The following is a 17,588-nucleotide window of genomic DNA, read 5'->3' on the forward strand; positions in this document are numbered from 1 at the left end:
AGTAGGCATGTTGCCTGACTTGAACTCTAGTTCCCCAAATCTGATCCCCCTCTCCACCACTTCTGACTTCCCTTCCCCCTCCCAAAGATGGCTTCCACGATTCCTCGCAAACGCTCTCTGGCCCACCCCAAAAAGGTTTAAATCATTCATTCGTTCCACGTTCCATAATAGGCCTTCTAGACACTACTGGCGGCCAGCTTCGGCGCATGACGCCATAGCGAGTCCAGTACCGGGTGGTCAGTGCAGGAGCTGGGTCGGAGTCTAGATCTCTGCGATCTGAATTGGGGCTTCGGGTGCTTGGGGTGAGAGCCAGCAGCAGCAAGAGAGAGGCTGGAGCAGGATCAAGGAGGGGTGGAGCCAAAGTACGGCCTAGGGGCGGAGCTCGAGCAGGGAGGGGCGGGACCTTGGGGAGGAGGAGAGATGGTGGGAGATCCCGGGAGTGAAGCCCGTGAAGAGGAGGAGGAGGAGGAGTCTTCCACAGAGGACCCCAAATTTTGGAGAGGAGCAGATTCTGGGAGGCCGGGGTTTGTAGGAGAGAAAGGAACTCGAGCCGGGGAGAGAACGGACCTAGAGCGTTGAAGATGGGCCATGTTCAAAGAAGAGAATGGCAGGGAGACATGTCTTCTTGAAGAGAAGCGGGGGACGACTTTCGTAGCGTTTCCATTTCCCACAAAGTTCTAAACTACAGGGTCCAGAGGAAAAATTAGAGTCTTTTCTTCCTCTTTCTCCCCAGAAATATGGTACGATGGGGGGTGGGGGTGGGATGGGGAGATGAACTAAGTAGGGGAAGGGGCGTCTTCACCTGATAGAACAGCTTCAGAGTCACATGACCAGGAAGTGCTGACCTCACACATTAAGTCAACTGTTAGCGCATTCCTGGATTCCCTGTACAGAAGCATTTTTGGATATTGACATGGCTTCCCTCATCCTATAAAGGGGGAATTCAAGGGAAGGCTCTTGCCCGACTGTCTTGGAGGGAGACAAGCTCTGGGAGATTCAGGGGGAAAGTCTTACGAGATTTTTGAGGAGAGAGACAAGCCCACCTAATGGATGGACGAGAAATTGTGCCAGCCATTTCCACCTTTGATTTTGGTGGGATGTGATGTAGGCCGGGCCTTCTGTTGAGGGTGATAACATATTAAGAACTAGAAATAGCACCATCTCACCATTTCTCAAAGTTAAAATCCGTGCTCCTAGTCGATGTGCTTTTGTGGCTCAACCAAAAGCTTAGGTGTCTTCCGGAAAGCCGTTGGAATGCCCTATGATTCATTTAAATCAATTAGAGGAATGTCTTATAGCCTCGGTGGCAAAGCTGCTCTGTTCCCCCTCTTCCCAGCCCCTGAGGGCATTTTTTGCATGCCCCACCCCTCTGCTTGACGGCTTGAATTTGCCTTCTGGGGCATATAATTTGTTTAAAGCTGAAAGCCATTTAGTCCAACCCTTTTCTTATACTAGCCTGAAAATTTACACACAGAAAAGTTTTAATTGGTCCACTATAACACAGGTGGTGTGGAGGACAAGATTTTAACCTAGTTCTCTACATTAAATAATCTTTCCAGTACCCTACCCTTTCTTTCCAGAAAAACATCATGTGCCCACACCTGGAATTCTCTATTCATGTATGCTCAGGGACTAATAGGAAATAAAATAGATTTGGAGATGGTACAGAGCAAATAAAATATAACTGTAGTGGAAAATTGGACAGGTGATCAGAGTTCCATTCCTACCTTACTTTGTGACCTTATAAAAGAAAAATACTGGAAACAATTTGAGCAAAACTGACTTCATTGTGATTATGGAAATCACAGTCAGGGTCTCCAAACAACACCTAACAGAGTCTGAGATACTGAGCCTTATCACATAACAGGTATTTATGCCTTATGCAAAAAAATAAATCACACGGACTCATCAGTGAGCTACATCTTTCTTCCCTTGAAAGAAGAACAACCATAATTTCATTTCCCTGAAGTTCAGGCAGCTGTAATTCCCACTAAAGAAGATTGAATATTCTTCAAGGTCAGGTTTTTCTCTCTTCCCCCCCCCCCCCCAGTGGAGCAGATTATGTACCCTTTGTTCCATACATAAAAAGAAAACCAAAGTTTTTCTGAGGTATCAGAAATCCACAGCCTCAGGAATGTCTGGATATATTCCAAGATACTAACGGCATATGCAAATTCCCATTGGTAAGGATATCTTGCCAAATTACTATTGGGGATTATCCATACTAGGATTATTATCACTAATTCTCATGCAGTTATTCAATCTTAAATAAATGAGACTATCTTTTTTTTTTACTACTAAATCAGTAATTAAAACTTTTCACTAAAATGTTAAATATCTAATGGGATTGCATGCAGGGGTTATAAAACTATAAAGAGGCGTAAAACAATGAATATTGAAGCTGATTGAGGCTGCTTAATTAAGTTATCCTTTAACAACCTTTTGGAACTTTAGTTTTCTGATCTGTTGTTAGCAGTGCTAATATTTATAGTGTTCACAGGATTGTTTTGAAGAAAACATTTTATTAACTTTAAAGTTTTATATAAATGTGCATATTATTAAAGGAGCTTACCTGTTGAGCACATTAAAGTGTTTATACTTCATTGGAGAGTGAGGATGGTTTATTGGGAGAAGCAAGTTATACTTGTATTTCAGAGTTCTGGATTTAAAACCTACCTCTGATACCCAGTGAGTGACAAAATAAATTGCTTTGCTTCTAAGACTGTTTATGTGAAGGTAAAATAAGGACAATAATACCTATATTATTTATCTCAGAATTATGACAATCACATAAAAACCGTACATAAATTGTTCTGCAAATCTCAAAAGTAGTACCTAAAAGTGAATAGTTAATTGTTCTGGAAAGACAAAGACAGGATCTTACTGAAGTATGTTAATTATGTTGTTAGAAAATTAATTGCCCTCCCTTCATCCTCCCAGTGAAACTTGAAAGAGATAAATATGGAAGAAGATGAAGGGCAGACTACACATGCAAACATGCACAGCAAGCCTATAGAATGATGATGAAGAAAGAATGATGGAAGATGAAAGAAATGTTACTTTAACCTTCTGGACAAAGGAAGATAACTCTGATTTCTCATATCAACTATCTTGGTGATATAAAAAATAGTTTTAGCCTGTGGTCTTATATCAGCATTGCAATTATTTTGTTCCCTGGGCAACATAGTTGAAATACCATATAGTATATAGATTTATGCATTTATTTATTGCAGATTTTGACAAAAGGCCACAAAAAACAAGGTGGTTTAGCTAAGAGAACTCTCAGTGCTGGGAGAAGGGGATGGAAACCCTTCATATCTGGTTATACTGGGAGCTTTCCCATTCTTGGGTAGAATGATTGGGAAGGGATGCCTCTGCCCCTGCCCCTGCCCCAGGAGGAAAGTCAAAGGGAAGATTATTTCTTTCCAGGAAAAGCAACAGCAGAGAATGAGAAGCATGTGTGGGAAGTGCCAAGAGAAGTGTTGCCAAGTAGCTAAATGTGAACTCATGACCCTGGAGAGTGAGGTTAAGCATGATTTATACCTGAAGAAGAAAGACCCTCTCCTCAGTGAGTGAGTGAAAAAAGTGCAGGTAGGTTAAACGTGGGGACAGAAGCTTCAATTTGTGAGTTTTGTATCAATAGACATGAAATTAAAAGGACTAGGGTTAAGAAAGAAAAGGAGTCTTTTCCAGGTTGATGGTCAGCCAAATATTGGGTTTAAATGGTAATGCTGTTTTCTATCCTGCTTGGCAGAAGGTACTCATAGGGCAGGTCCAGGCCTTCATTACGGGCCACAATCTCCCTTTCCAGAATGTCTAAATCTTCCTGGAAACGGCTCAGCACAGCCTTGGACTCAGGTCCTGAGAAGTATTCTTCCTTTGGATAGCCCAGGAGTACCTGAAGCAGAGAAGAAGGGCATCTCAGAGTCGCAAGCTTCAGATCTGTAGACCTCAGCTACCAAATCTAATCCCTTACCCTTGGGCCTTGACTCTCACCCTGTTTGGCTGGACCCGACTCAGAAGCCATGTCATAGCTATCTGGAGACAGGATTGATAGACTTTGGGCATTGTGGCCATCACCATCTCTAATGTTACATCCTTTGTGGTTGGTGGGGGCTGCCGCATAGTGTCTGGAGCATTAGGAACCCAGGTATACCAGTCTTGCTGTTGGTGGGGAGAAAAACTAAAATCACTCAGGGATATAGTCATTTTAGCCCTTAGTTCCTTCCCCCAAATCCTCCAGCCTAAGAAAGAAAGGTATCTGGGTGTCTCACCTGTCCCTGACTAACAGCTGAATGTTGGGCTGAGCTTGTAAAGATGCACATGGTGAGAAAATGGCAGAGCTCAGCTCTGGACTTAAAGGAGACAGGAAACCCTGGAAGGAAGAAGAGTTTGAAGTTTGAAGCTGAAGACTCAGGAAGAAATAAGGGCTAGTGTCCTCAGAAGGTGGCCAAAATACTAGGATATGTGGACTTGGGAAATTTTTGTCTCTTAGAAGTCATATGATCAAATGTCTCATTTCTCTATTTTTTAAAGAGGAATTTAGAAGGGTAAAGTACTTTCTCCATTCACAAGTCTTTTGTTCTGACCAATTACCATATGTTGAAGTCAAGTTTAGATTTACACATGGATTGTACAAAGTGGCCTATAGTAGTTAGAAGAAAAACCTTGAAGGTTAGAAGTGAGGAAGGAAAGGGAAGCCAACCTGAGTAACTTAGTGTTTGTTGCATGAAATGTCCTTGAGTAGAGGTGATGGAGATAGAGGATGGCGATCCTAAGATCTTTTATTGACAACAGAACCCTGATCCCATATACCTCATGTGGTTCTTGATCCCTTGTTTTTGTTGGCTGGTTTGTTTCTGGCTCTGTGTTGTTTAACCATCTAGGATAAGGATGTAGGAAAATGTAAAGGAGTTGGGGTCTGAGATCATCTTAGGTGGCCCCTGGACTTGGAAATGGTTTCAGAAGAGTAGCAGAGCTCCAGGAGGATTTTTAGACAAGGCTCCAGGAAAGAGGTTTAGAAGAAAAGGGAATGATTTTTCAATATGGAAGATAATCATGGCCTACCTCGGTCCTGGGCTCCACCCAGCCCAATCTCAGTGATCTCTCTGCACCAGGCTTGTAGCTCAGAGTCATCCTGCACATCTTTGTCCCCTGAATAATGGAGATGGACTATTCCTTGCACATACCTGCTCCCCAAGAAAGAAAGGGATTAGGGAAGAGCATCTGAGGGAGACCAGACTCTACTCTCCCATAATCACAGAATCAAAGTTAGAAGGAAACTTAAAGAATATCCCTTTCACCCCAAACTGACCAAAAATCCTTTCCAAATCATGTCTAACAAGTTATGATTCTGGCTTCATTTGAAGATCATTAGTGAGGGAAAAATCTCTCCATGTCAGGCAGCTTTCTTTACATCAAAATTTAGGTCTTTCCCCCACTGCTGTCCCCTGAGGATACACAGAATAAATCCAGTTCTTCGGATGTCAGTCGTTTAAGTGAATGAAAGTTATTCTTTTCCTTTCAGATCTTCTACTGTTTCTTCCCTTTGGGGGTATTTGGGATCTATATCCTCCACTCCTCCAGCATCTCTCCCATTCACCTGACCTTTCATAAATCACTAATAGTTCCACAATCACATTTTTCAGGTCTTTAAGACCCTGGGATTTCATTAATTTGAGTCCTATTAGTAGAATTTGTCCAAAGGAGTTAGGTGTTCTCCTACTAGTTAGTTCTCCTACTAGCTCTCTACTTGTCTTGGATTTCAATTTTCTTCTCACCACTTTTCTTCTTTCTGGTATGAGGGTACAGGGTCCCCTGGACTCCCCAAGTCTCTAGAGAAATCCCAGATCAGAAGGCATAGAGGGAGGGCAGCTGGGTAGCTCAGTGGATTGAGAGCCAGGCCTAGAGACGGAGGTCCTAGGTTCAAATCCGGCCTCAGCCACTTCCTAGCTGTGTGACCCTGGGCAAATCACTTGACCCCCATTGCCTACCCTTACCACTCTTCTGCCTTGGAGCCAATACACAGTATTGACTCCAAGACAGAAGGTCTTAGAAGGCATAGAGGAAGAATTTCTCAATCATGGACCCCAGGAATACTGGTGGTAGAAGAAAGCTGGCCCCGGGGACAACTACATAAACAAAGGATTCTCAGAGATATACATTTCCTTCTATTTTAGATGCATTTCCCCTAGTCTTATGGTAAGAGTTTTAACATGAATGTGTATCTTCTGTTTGCATCTCAAACATTACTAAATTCTCTTATATATGCAACTTATTCTCCTGTATGATCAGGGCCTAATATAGCATACCTGTGTTTCTATCCTAGACCTCACATAGGAGTGTCACCTAATCCTTCTAGGTTTTCCTCCTCCCCACCTTCCTTTCTGGGACACATAGTCTCTGTTCCTTTAAGGTATAAAAATTCTAGACCCCTTTTCCTTAAGGAGACAGACTTCACCTGGACCTGCCTCATCCATTCACTCAATAAATTCCTCTATTTTTAGAAATTCCTTGGAGCCTGATCATTCTTTGAGTGGCACCCTCCTGAACCAGATAACATTGAGCTTTCCCACATATCCAGTCCAAGATCCTTTTTCTCTTCTTCATCATCATCTTCTCCCCCCAAACAGAGACTTACATGACTTAGTAAACTCTTGTGGTTCCCTTTTGTTTTATACATCTTTTCATTTTTATTTCATCCTTTATGTATTTCAATTTTTGTTTTTTATTTTTGGGGAAATTAACATACTGTACTAATATGAAAATATAAATAATTGTATCAATTCATGCCTATAAATGACAAATATACCTATTTTGGAATTACATGCTCAAAAATGTTTGTTGCATGATCATAAAAGTTAGGGAGACCAATGGCCTGAGAGATTATAGCCCAACCCATGAGAACTTGGTACTCTTTAGGTTTTGTTACTTTCTCAATGAGTGCCCTCTTGGAATGGAGGTGCAGGGTCCTCTGGATACCCCAAGTCTTTGGAGGAATCCCAGGTCAAAGCGTTCATGAGGAATTCCTTGATCCTGGACCCCAGGAATGCTGGCAATGGAAGAAAGTCAGCCCTTATGCAACCAAAGAGATAACTGCATTAACAAAGAATTTTCTATGAGATAAATTTCCTTTTGATTTGGATGCATTTCCCCTAGTTTTATGATGAGGGCTTTAGCACAGATGTATACCTTCTGTTTAAACCTCAAACATCACTAGATTCTCTGAGATATGCAGCTCATCCACCTTTATGATCATGACTTAATATGTATACATGTAATATGTATGTGTGTAAGTAATATGTAATATATGTATAACATATATTTAATGTACAAACAATGTATACCTGTACTTCTACCCCGGACACCAAGGAACCTCACATGGGAATGTCACCTAATCCATCTTGTTTGTCCCCCTCCCCACCTCCCTTTTGGATCACATAGTCCCTTCTCCCCAACCGAGGCCTTCACCTGCCTTCCAGCCTCACTCAATACATTCCTCTATTTTTAAAGATTTGCTGGAACTTGGTAATTCCTCAGGTGAGCACCCTCTTGAACCAGATATCATCAAGCTCTCCCACAACACTGTAAATCAAGACGTCCTTCTGACCATGCGGACTTTCGTGCCAAATACGAAGGTGAAGGGAGAACACTGAACTTAGTATTCCATCTTTGCTGAGAAATCTATTTGTGCAATGGTTGAATGAACTTACTTTTGTCAAATGGGACATGGTGTGTAAGTGCCTCATTCCTTTCCAGTCCCAAACCAGAAGCACCATACTATCCTGACTCAGGTTTGGAGCATAACATGTACTTTTTGTCTTTTGCACCATTATCCTTTTTCTTTTGAATAAGCCTTGTTCCTGTCTGAGTTTCACTGGTGCCAATTCACCTTCTTGCTTATGACCCAAGTTTCCTACATTTTTTTGTCATTCTGTGAATTACTAGGTAGCTCCACTGGTATTCTTCCTCTTATGTTGTTCCCCACCCCACCACCATTTATATTGCTAGATTTTCCTAGACTATTCTGTCCTTATTTTTTATTTCAAACCTTCTTTTCTATAGTTTTCTGCTTAACTTATTTCTCATTTCTGTATATCCAAAGAAAAGTCACTTAATTTCAGTTCCTTTAACTGGAAAATATCATTCAAGTAATACTTGTATTTCACAGATAGTTTTGAATAATGTGCTATGTAAATGTGAGCCATGATTTATCCCTTTATAAACACAGTTAGCATAAACAGCTCTGACCATCTTTTCAGGCTTGGTTTTCTTGTTTGCCTAGTCTAAATTGTCTGGTTCCTAGTCCTCTCTTGACCTTTCACTATTGATATTCCTTGGTCCATATTGCCCATGTTCCTGCCCATCCCTCCCTTAGGAACCTCCTCCTCACCTGAAGATAATGTCCCAGAGCCTGAGGACATCATGGACATAGAGAGCTGATGGAATCCCCAGAAGCCCTCTGTCAGCCAGGTCATTGGGAAGGCAGAGGGATCGATAGGTCAGACAGGCTGTTGCCCTGCGGAGGATATCCAGATGACCTCCCCCACCAGTGTTCGTCACCTGTGTTGGTTGAATGGGAAGTTAGGATTGATGGAGGTTGGGAGCTGGGATTTAAGAATTAGGAAGATGGAAGGAATTCAGAAATACGAGTAGTTTAAAAATTTGATAGAACATTAAAAGTACACATTAAAAATGTTTCTAGTTATTTCTGGCCTTAACTATTATAATAACCTTCTAATGTCCTTCTTGGCCTCTAGGTTCTTCCTTTCTAGGTCATCTTTCAATACTTCAAGAATAATCTAGATAATGCATAAATTTCATTTTGCCATTGCTTAGCCTCCAACATTAAATGGCTTCCCATGCTTATAAAACAAAATACAAATTCTTTAGCCTGGCATTCAAGGCCCTCCCTAATCTAGGTCTATCCTGTCTATTTCATTTCATATTGTTCCCCTTTACATACAACTAAATGACAACAGTTTCCTTTAGGGTAGAATACAATTCATCTACCTCCATCTACTGAAATCTTTCTCTTTCATTGAGATTCTCCCCCAAGTACTACCTTTCCCATGATCCCTTTCCTAATATACTCTGGTAGATGTAATCTACTTCTTTGAATTTTGCATTGTTATTTGACCCTTCATTTATTTAAATCATCTTCTAATCTGTAGCGATTTGTATATGCCCTTTCCATTCTTCCAAATTATAAACTCATTGAGGGCAAAGCTTATTCATGTATTCACAGAACCTTGTGCATTCTCTATGTTTCCTAAATGTTTAATTGGATTGGAAAAAAATACAGAATCAGGTTGTTGATTTGGAGACTTGGGGGAATGGAGAATTCCTTTTTTTAATTTTTTAAAATTTAAGTTTTTAATTTTTAAATATTTTTCTATGTTTCCATGATTCATTTTCTTTTCCTCCCCTCTTCCCTCCCCCCTTCCAGAGCCAGCAAGCAATTCCATTGGCTTATACAAATGTTATGGCTTGATACCTATTTCTATATTATTAATTTTTGCTATGGAGTAATTTTTTTAAAGCCTAAACCCCAAATCATATACCCATATATACTTGTGGTAAGTGATGTCATGTGTTTTGCTTTTGTATTTCTGCTCTCATAGTTCTTCTCTCAATGTAGATAGCATTCTTTCTCATGAGTCTTTCAGGAGTGTCCTGGCTTGTTGCATTGCTAAGTCCATTACATTGCATTGTTCCACAATGTTTTACTTTCTGGGTACAATGGTCTCCTGATTCTGCTCATTTCACTCTTCATCAGTTCATTGAGGTTTTCCCAGTTCACATAGAAATCTTCCAGATCATCATTCCTTACATCACAATAGTATTCCATCACCATCAGACACCACAATTTGTTCAGTTATTCCCCAATTGGGGAACAACCCTTCATTTTCCATTTTTTTTTTGCCACCACAAAGAATGTGGCTATGAATATTTTTGTAGAAGTATTTTTCCTTATTATTTCTTTGGGTTCAAACCTAGTAGTGGTATTCCTGGATCAAAGGGTATGCATTTTTCTAAAGCCCCTTGTGCATAATTCCAAATTGCCTTCCAGAATGGCTAGATTAATTCACAACTCTACCAGCAGTGCATTAGTGGGACAGAGAATTCTTAATGGAAGAAGCAGCTAGAATACAGGCATATGTCCCTTCCTGAGGCTTCCAAGTTTTTCCATTTTCTGAGTTCTACCACTTCATACCTGATCAAAAATTCCCCCCTCAGAGATGAGAGAGGTCCGGGCACGAGTGTTGATCTCCATAGTATAGCGGAAGTGAGGGACCAGCAGCTGTGGGAAGAAGGTAGGTGGAAATAAGAGAGAGGATCAAGGGTACTTCAATACCCTTATTCTAGGAAAAGAAATGGGAAAAAGCCATAAGTGAACTCCCTAAGAAAAATAAAAAAACAATGAATTCTAATACTAAGTAAACTATTAGAAAAAGTAGATAAAAACAATTCTAACAAACTCTATGACACAAACATGATCCTGCTACCTAAAAGAAAGGTGAGTCAAAACAAAGAAAGAAAATCATAAACCAATTGCCTTAAAGAGTATTGATGCAGTAATTTTACTAATAGGGAGATCATAGTAATATGTCACACGCTATGACTTGGTTAGATTTATATGAGTTTGAATCCATGATTACATTTATTATAATCGTCAGTAGATATGTTGGATATTTTACATATTCTGTCATTCTGTTATTTGATTGTTCTTTACTTAGTAATCAGTAGGAATTTTATCTATTTGTTTTTTATGTTATTTATTATGTTATTTATATGTTATTATTATTATGTTTTATTATATTATTATTTTTAATACATAATTATTATAGTATTATATTATTATTATTATGCTATCTATATGTTATTTATCTATTATCTCATGTTGTTTTATTGATCTTTTGCTTAGTAAGTATTCAGTTCTTTCTGCAAAATTACTACCAAGGTCTTAGCTGTAAATATTCTGTAAATTATGCATAAAATGCCTTCACAGCATGCATAATACATGTGTAATACTGCATACTGCACATCCATGTATTACATTGGTTTTACACTTCTCCTCCACCCTGTATGTATGCTGACTTTACTTCTTTTTCCATGGGGTCCATGGGGTAAGAAGTATTTATATTCCTGAAAACTAGCTGGGTTAAATCACTATTTACTGTATCTATAGCTCAAATTTGTGGGCTACTCTCAAGGCTCAAAGTCTTCAGCTGCCAAGCAGAGTTTGGTTTTATTGTGAGACTGGTCCTCTTTCAATAAACCTATTATTGTTATTATTTACTTTTTTTGCTTGGAGACTTTGTTTTATTTTTGGTGTCTCGGCTAATAAATTTCTGCCACATGAGGCATGTAGTACTGGTTCAGTGTTAGGAAAATTATAAATGTAATGAACCATATTAATAACAAAAAACAACAAAAATCATATTTATTTCCATGGATGCAGAAAAAAGTTTTTGACAAAATACAAAACCCATCCATCTTCAAAATGCTAGAAAGTACAGAAATAAAATGGAACTCTCTTTAAAGTGATAAATAATATTTATCTAAAACCAAGAAAAAACATTATCTCTAATGAAGATAAGCTAAAAGTCTTTCCAAGAAGATCAGGGGTTAATCAAGAATGCCCATTATCACCAAAACTATTCAATATTGTTCTAGAAATGCTAGCTATAACAATAAGACAAGAACAAAAAACTTTCTTACATATGATATGATGGTTTACTGAGAGAACCTTTAAGAGTCAACTAAAAAAGTAAGTGAAGCAATTAATTTAGGCAGTTATAGAATATAAAATAAACCAACATGAATCATAAGCATTTCTGCATATTACCAACAAAACAAAACAAAAAGGAAGAGTATTAATAATTCCACTTAAAACAGTAAGTATAAAATACTTGGGAGTGGACTTGCCAATGCATAAACAAGAACTATCTGAACACAATTACAAAATACTCTTCACACAAAGGTGGATTGAATTAATTAGAGAAAGATCAATTGCTTATTGATAGGTTCAGTCAATATAATACAATCCACAATATTGCCTAACTTATTTATTTAGTGCTAATACAATCAATCTACCAAATAATTACTTTATAGGATAAGAAAAAATAATAACAAAATTCATCTGGAAAAACAGGAGGTCAGGAATATTAAAACAATCCATGAAAAAAAGAATGAGAAAGAAGGGGACCTAATAGTACCCAATCTCAAAGTGACCCTCACTCTACAAACTATAAACATCACAGCCCTTAGGTATGAAGTAAGAAACAGGTTGATCAATGGAACTCCATATACAGACACAAACAAGCATAATAACTTAATTTTTGATAAATCTAAAGAATCCAGCTTTTGGAGCAAGAACTCACTATTTGACAAAAATTGTTGTGAAAACTGAAAAATAGTCTGGCATAAACCAAGGCAAGCTCATAAAGGTTTATTTAGACATAAAGCAGGTCAAATCTATGGATTAGTGGAAGAGTTCTTGAACAAGCAATATGCAGAGTGGATTTTAAGAGATAAAATTTATAATTTAGATTATATAAAATTAAAGCATTTTTTCCACAAACAAAACCAATGCAGCTAAAATTACGAGAAAAGCAAGACATTGGGGGGGGGGGTCGCAAAAGTTTCTCTGATAAGCATCTCATTTTTGAAATTTATTTTTTTAAAACCCTTACCTTAGAATCTATACTATGTATTGGTTCCGAGACAGAAGAGTGATAAGGGCTAGGTAATGGGGATTAAGTGACTTGCTCAGGGTCATATAGCTAGGAAGTGTCTGACAACACCAGATGTGAACCTAGGACCCCCTCAATCCACTGAACAACCCAGCTGCCCCGTCATTTCTGAAATTTTAAACAGGGACCTGAGTCAAATTTATAAGAGCCATTCTACAACTGATAAATGGTCAAAGGATTAAAATAGGCAGTTTTTGGATGAAGAAATCAAAGTTATCAATAACTGTGAAAAAATTCTCCAAATCACTAATGATTAGAAAAATGCTCATTTAAACAACTCTTCACACTAATAAAATTTGTTAAAATTGTAAAAAACAAAAAAAGAAAAAAAGAAAAGACAAATACTGGAGAGGGGGTTGTAAAACTAGATACACTAAAACATTCTGGGTGGAGCTATGAACTATTACATCCATCCTGAAAATCAGATTAGAACTATGCTCTCAAAGCTATTTAAACTGTGTGTATATTTTGACTGAGTTATATACATCTAGTAGATCTATATACTCAAAGAGGAAAAGAAGTAGTACAATGAAAAATATTGCCCTTTTTTGTGGTGACAAAGAATTGGAAATTGAGTAGATGACCACTAATTGGAGAATGACTGAAAAGATATGAACCATGAATTTTAAAGAATAATATGCTGTAGCACATCATGAAGGTTTCAGAAAAATCTGAAGAAAAAATGAACAGATTCAAACGGAAATGTATAGAATTTGGAGAACAATTTAGCTAGTGACAAATACTATGAAATTAATCAATTCCAAAAGACTTAGCAACTCTTATCAACATAACTATCAACCTCAATTCCAACAAACTCAGAGTGAAACATGTTATCTACCCCCAAACAGAGAAAACATGGATTCAGAGATAAATCGAGGCAAAAATTTTTCTTTCTTACTTTAAAGAAAAAATATGAACATGAAAAACACAGGAAGTTATTTTGTTTGACTATTTGTTATAGATTTTGTTTTTCTTGCCTTCTCAGTGGCTTGGGGAGGGGGAAGAAAAGAATTTGGAACAAAAAAATGGATTAAAAAAAAAGAAACCTAACTGAAAATTCCCTTCTAACTGGATTTAGTTTCTGGAATGCTTAAAGGTGGTCTTTTCACCTTAGGTTCTATAGGGGTAGAATGTGAAGGGTAGCTTAAAGGTAGGGTGAGTACCTTGAAGATGGGGTGCATCCCTGAGAGGCACCTCATGGTGGCTACAGCAAACACTTCAGCCATCAAATGGGTCTTCAGCAGATGTGCTTGCAGTTCATGCAGCTGGAGGTCAGAATTTTTGACCCAAATCTTGGCCAGGAGCCAAGTGAGGGAGGGATCTGAGGGCAGGAAAAGTGGTGGAACTGGGGAGCCAGAGCAGGGAGGCTGGAGCTGGAGGACAACAGAATCAGCACAATTATAAGCCTGGAACTGCAAAGGACTTCAGAGGCTGAAGGGAAGTTAAAATGGCTTGCCCAAGATGAGATATCATCAGAGGCAGGAATGTGAACCCAGGATTTCCTTCTCTTCCAGTCACTGCTCTTTTAATTGAATTACATGTGTAAAGTAGGGCATTAGATCCCTGGATCTTTGAAAGGAAGAGAGATTGATGAGGCAGAGCAGAGAGGTCAGAGGTCTTGGTTCCAGGAAAAGGGTTGGGGAAGCAGTGGGGTGGAGGAAGGCTGGATTAGGGAGCTAGGTAGAAGGATATCTGGGTTCCCTCACCTGGATGACCATGGGTAGCAGCTTCCCATCAGGCTCCATCTTAAACATAACTAGGGGGGCAGCTAGGTATTGTCTCTCCCCCTGGATCACATTGGGCTGGATTCCATCCAACAGGGAAAAATCAGCTTCAAAGAGGCAGCCCTCCTGGGAAATAGATTAGTCTGAAGTTAAGGTTCAGAGTTTAATGTAGAACAATTTTAATACTAGGGACAGTCAAAGGCTCAGTGTAAAGAACTGAAAAAGAAGTTCACATTGTTAACTCATCTAGTCCAGCCACTTCATTTTACAGTGGGGGCCAGAGAAGTAAAATGACTTATCCAGGGTCACACAGCTATTCCAGCATAGCAGGGTTGAGAGAACAAGTCTTCTGACTTCAGTTGTTGTTCAGTCATTTTAGTTGTGTCCAACTTTTCCTGACCCCTTTTGAGGTTTTCTTGGCAATAATACTGATCTCTTTTGCTATTTCCTTCTCTAGCTTATTTTAAAGTTGAGAGAATTGAGGCAGAGTTAATTCACATGCTCAGGGTCACACAGCAAGTAATGTCTGAAGGTAGATTTGAACTTGGGAAATTATGTCAGCCTGAGACTTCAGGCCTGGCACTTTATTCACTGTCATACCTAGCTGCCCCAGACTCCAGAGTTCTTTCCATTTAAATTACACTGAGACAGATTTAAAGATTCTTTTGTTTGAGTAGTCTTACTCCTCTTTCCTCTGATCTCCCTTAGCAAATCTAAATTCCCAAACTATTTGGCCTCTTTCTCTAAAACAATGTTCTTCCTCTCCAAATAAGCCTACTTACTATCTCCCTTCTTCTCTTCCCACTTCCAAAACAGAGGTTTTTCTTCTTTCCCCAAAACATATTTTCCCTCCTTTCAATCTTCCCCCTTCCAAACTCCTAAGCCCTGCTCTCCCATTTACTTCTAAAAAGTTTTCTTAAATCTTGTTTTTGTGTGTTCTGAAATCCAGCACTAAGATCCATTTGGAGAGTCTGCATTTGATCTTGGATATGTCCCTGTTTCCATCTACTTCCTCTTTTTTGGTCCTGTTTCTCTTTTGATACTGCACATTCCCCAAGAAAAAGAAGAGTAGGCTCATTTTGCTCTTATACTCCTCTTTCTTGTATTTTATAAATATGCCATATATGCTCAAGATGCCCTCAGAGTGAGGCTCTGCATTTATATTGGGTGCAATTACTACTGTTGACTACCTCTCTTTCAGTGGTACTCTTTTGATATATACTTGTTTTTTCCCATTTTAGTTATGGTTCCTTAATTTTTTAAAAACTCTTGTCTTCTGTCTTAGAATCAAGACTAAGTGTCATCTCCAAGGCAGAAGAGTGGTAAGGGCCAGGGAACAGGTAAAGTGACTTATGTCACTTGTGTCCTCTTCCAAGCTCTTTTCAAAAATACAGTTATGTGGTCCTAGAAGAAAGCATGTTTTAACAAGATTTAACAAAATTCATCAGAACTTCACAAACAGGAAAGGATCCAGATCTTCTGAAATATCAGCTTAGAAATCCTCCATGTAATGTGGCAGTGGGTGGGAAAGTAGAAGAGCTAGGAGTTAGAGAACTATAGTATCCCTCTTTTACCTGTTACTGAAGGTCACATGCATAAGAAATGTCTGAGGTCATATTTGAACCCAGGACCTCCTATTTCTAAGCTTGGCTCTATCTGCTAAGAGCCACCTAGGTGCTACTGGCTTCTCCATTCTTAAAGTCAAGTTATACTTATGACATTTCAGTCTATTCCTTTCCAAAAAAACTTGATGCTTTTTTTCGAAACTAACCTGACTTGATCCCTAGGAACATTTTTATTCTCTGTGGTCAGAGAAATACCAAGAAAGAAGAAAGAATTGGAGTCGAGAAAAAACTAAAAGGAGAGAGGCTACCTGGAGTTTTCTTTCCAGCTGAGTCTGAAGCTCCTCTGCCCCTGGGGGGATCACAAGTCTGGTGGGGAGTGAGGTGGACCTTCTCAGCATTGTGGGGTTGGCCCCATTGAGGAACTGGTAGCCAAAAAAATCATCATCCTTCCAGGACTCGCACACCCTCTCTGGGAGCAGAAGGGAAAGATCATAACTCCCAGAGGACTCTATGCCCTGAAGCTCTTCATGGTGCCAGACATTTGAAATTTCTACACTGGGTTGCCTGGGACACCTTCAGGAGAGAAGCCTAAAAGGAATCAACTTTGAGGAAATTTGTGGGTAGGATGGTCAGTAGAAAGACAGCAGTAAAAGTATTTGGGGGTGGAAGTTATATATAATTGATATGGGAATGGGGAGCAGAGAATGTCATGGATAGAGAGGATCACCATGACTATGGGGCTGTTACTGACTGGTCAGGGTGCTCTGGTGGCCCCAGACGATTTGGGCAAAATCATCCAAACTATTCCAGGAACTCAGGAGGGTGCTCAAACGTTTTAGGACAACTTCCATCAGTCTGGCATAAAGAATAAAGGAGTTAAATAGGGAATTAGATGCTTGAACTCCCTTTCCCCAACCCATCCCCATATCTGCCATTGCTCCTATCCACAAACCCCAGTTTTTGCCTCTGGTCTCATTCCTACCCTGTAACCTCTGCCCCAACAAAGTCAATCTTCTTATCTTCATGGAATCTCATGTCCAGGGGCAGGTCTTTCTCTGTCATTGCATCCACTGTCAGGGGTAACCCTTTCCTCCAGGTATTCCAACTGGAGGGAAGGACCATGGAATGGAATATTAATAGATCAGAGAAGCTTTAAAAAAAAAAACAAGGGTTAGTGGAAGAGAGAGGACAAGAATCATAGTGTAAATAGGATCCAGGATTCAAAGTTTAAGATACTAAGAGGTCAGGGGTCAGGGACATCACCGATATAATCTCCTTCTCTCCTCCAGCTCCTCTTCTCTGTGTTTCTGAAACAGGCCCTGGACCTCCTTTTCCATCATCCAAGCTGGGGAGGCAAGGGAACAAGGTCTCATTTACCTGTTCATCTTCATAGATATGCTCTCACATTGCTCTCTTTCCCCTGACCTCACCTCACCAATTTCCCAAGTCTTATCCCCATTTTCTGTTCCTCTCTGCCTTCATGTCCAGAGATTCCTCATCCTTCTCTTAGTTGCTGTCCATTGTTAGGGTAGGTTTCCTGT

General features: G+C 39.4%; 1 protein-coding gene and 1 long non-coding RNA gene across 2 annotated transcripts; one reads left to right on the forward strand and one right to left on the reverse strand.

Annotated features, from left to right (window-relative positions):
- The first annotated feature begins 395 nt into the window (after positions 1 to 395).
- Positions 396 to 3,148, forward strand: LOC103106723 (uncharacterized). Its single transcript, XR_462353.3, has 2 exons — positions 396 to 740; positions 2,941 to 3,148. It is a non-coding gene; the product is annotated as an uncharacterized LOC103106723 (long non-coding RNA).
- Positions 3,149 to 3,168: 20 nt separating this feature from the next.
- On the reverse strand, positions 3,169 to 17,385 carry LOC100015906 (polyunsaturated fatty acid lipoxygenase ALOX12-like). The gene is made up of 12 exons (XM_001365685.4): positions 17,311 to 17,385; positions 17,030 to 17,152; positions 16,799 to 16,902; positions 16,356 to 16,516; positions 14,465 to 14,608; positions 13,922 to 14,131; positions 10,217 to 10,303; positions 8,393 to 8,562; positions 5,068 to 5,189; positions 4,275 to 4,375; positions 3,997 to 4,164; positions 3,169 to 3,898 (listed from the first exon to the last, which is right to left on the reverse strand). Exons 1-12 carry the CDS (start codon positions 17,382 to 17,384, stop codon positions 3,719 to 3,721), a joined length of 1,644 nt encoding a protein of 547 aa, XP_001365722.3. The 5' UTR covers position 17,385; the 3' UTR covers positions 3,169 to 3,718.
- Between the last annotated feature and the right edge of the window lie 203 nt (positions 17,386 to 17,588).

This window comes from Monodelphis domestica, chromosome 2 (assembly GCF_027887165.1).
Source record: "Monodelphis domestica isolate mMonDom1 chromosome 2, mMonDom1.pri, whole genome shotgun sequence".
NCBI classification, from domain to species: domain Eukaryota; kingdom Metazoa; phylum Chordata; class Mammalia; order Didelphimorphia; family Didelphidae; genus Monodelphis; species Monodelphis domestica.

What these genes read in the sequence shown, in the direction of transcription:
- LOC100015906 (XM_001365685.4), bottom strand. Translation starts at nt 17,384, where the DNA reads ATGGAAAAGGAGGTCCAGGGCCTGTTTCAGAAACACAGAGAAGAGGAG. An exon ending in AGGGGGGAATTTTTGATCAG is followed by an intron (nt 8,563 to 10,216) that starts GTATGAAGTGGT and finishes CAACCAACACAG; the next exon opens with GTGACGAACACTGGTGGGGG. An exon ending in GGGTGGAGCCCAGGACCGAG is followed by an intron (nt 4,376 to 5,067) that starts GTAGGCCATGAT and finishes TCTTCCTTCCAG; the next exon opens with GGTTTCCTGTCTCCTTTAAG.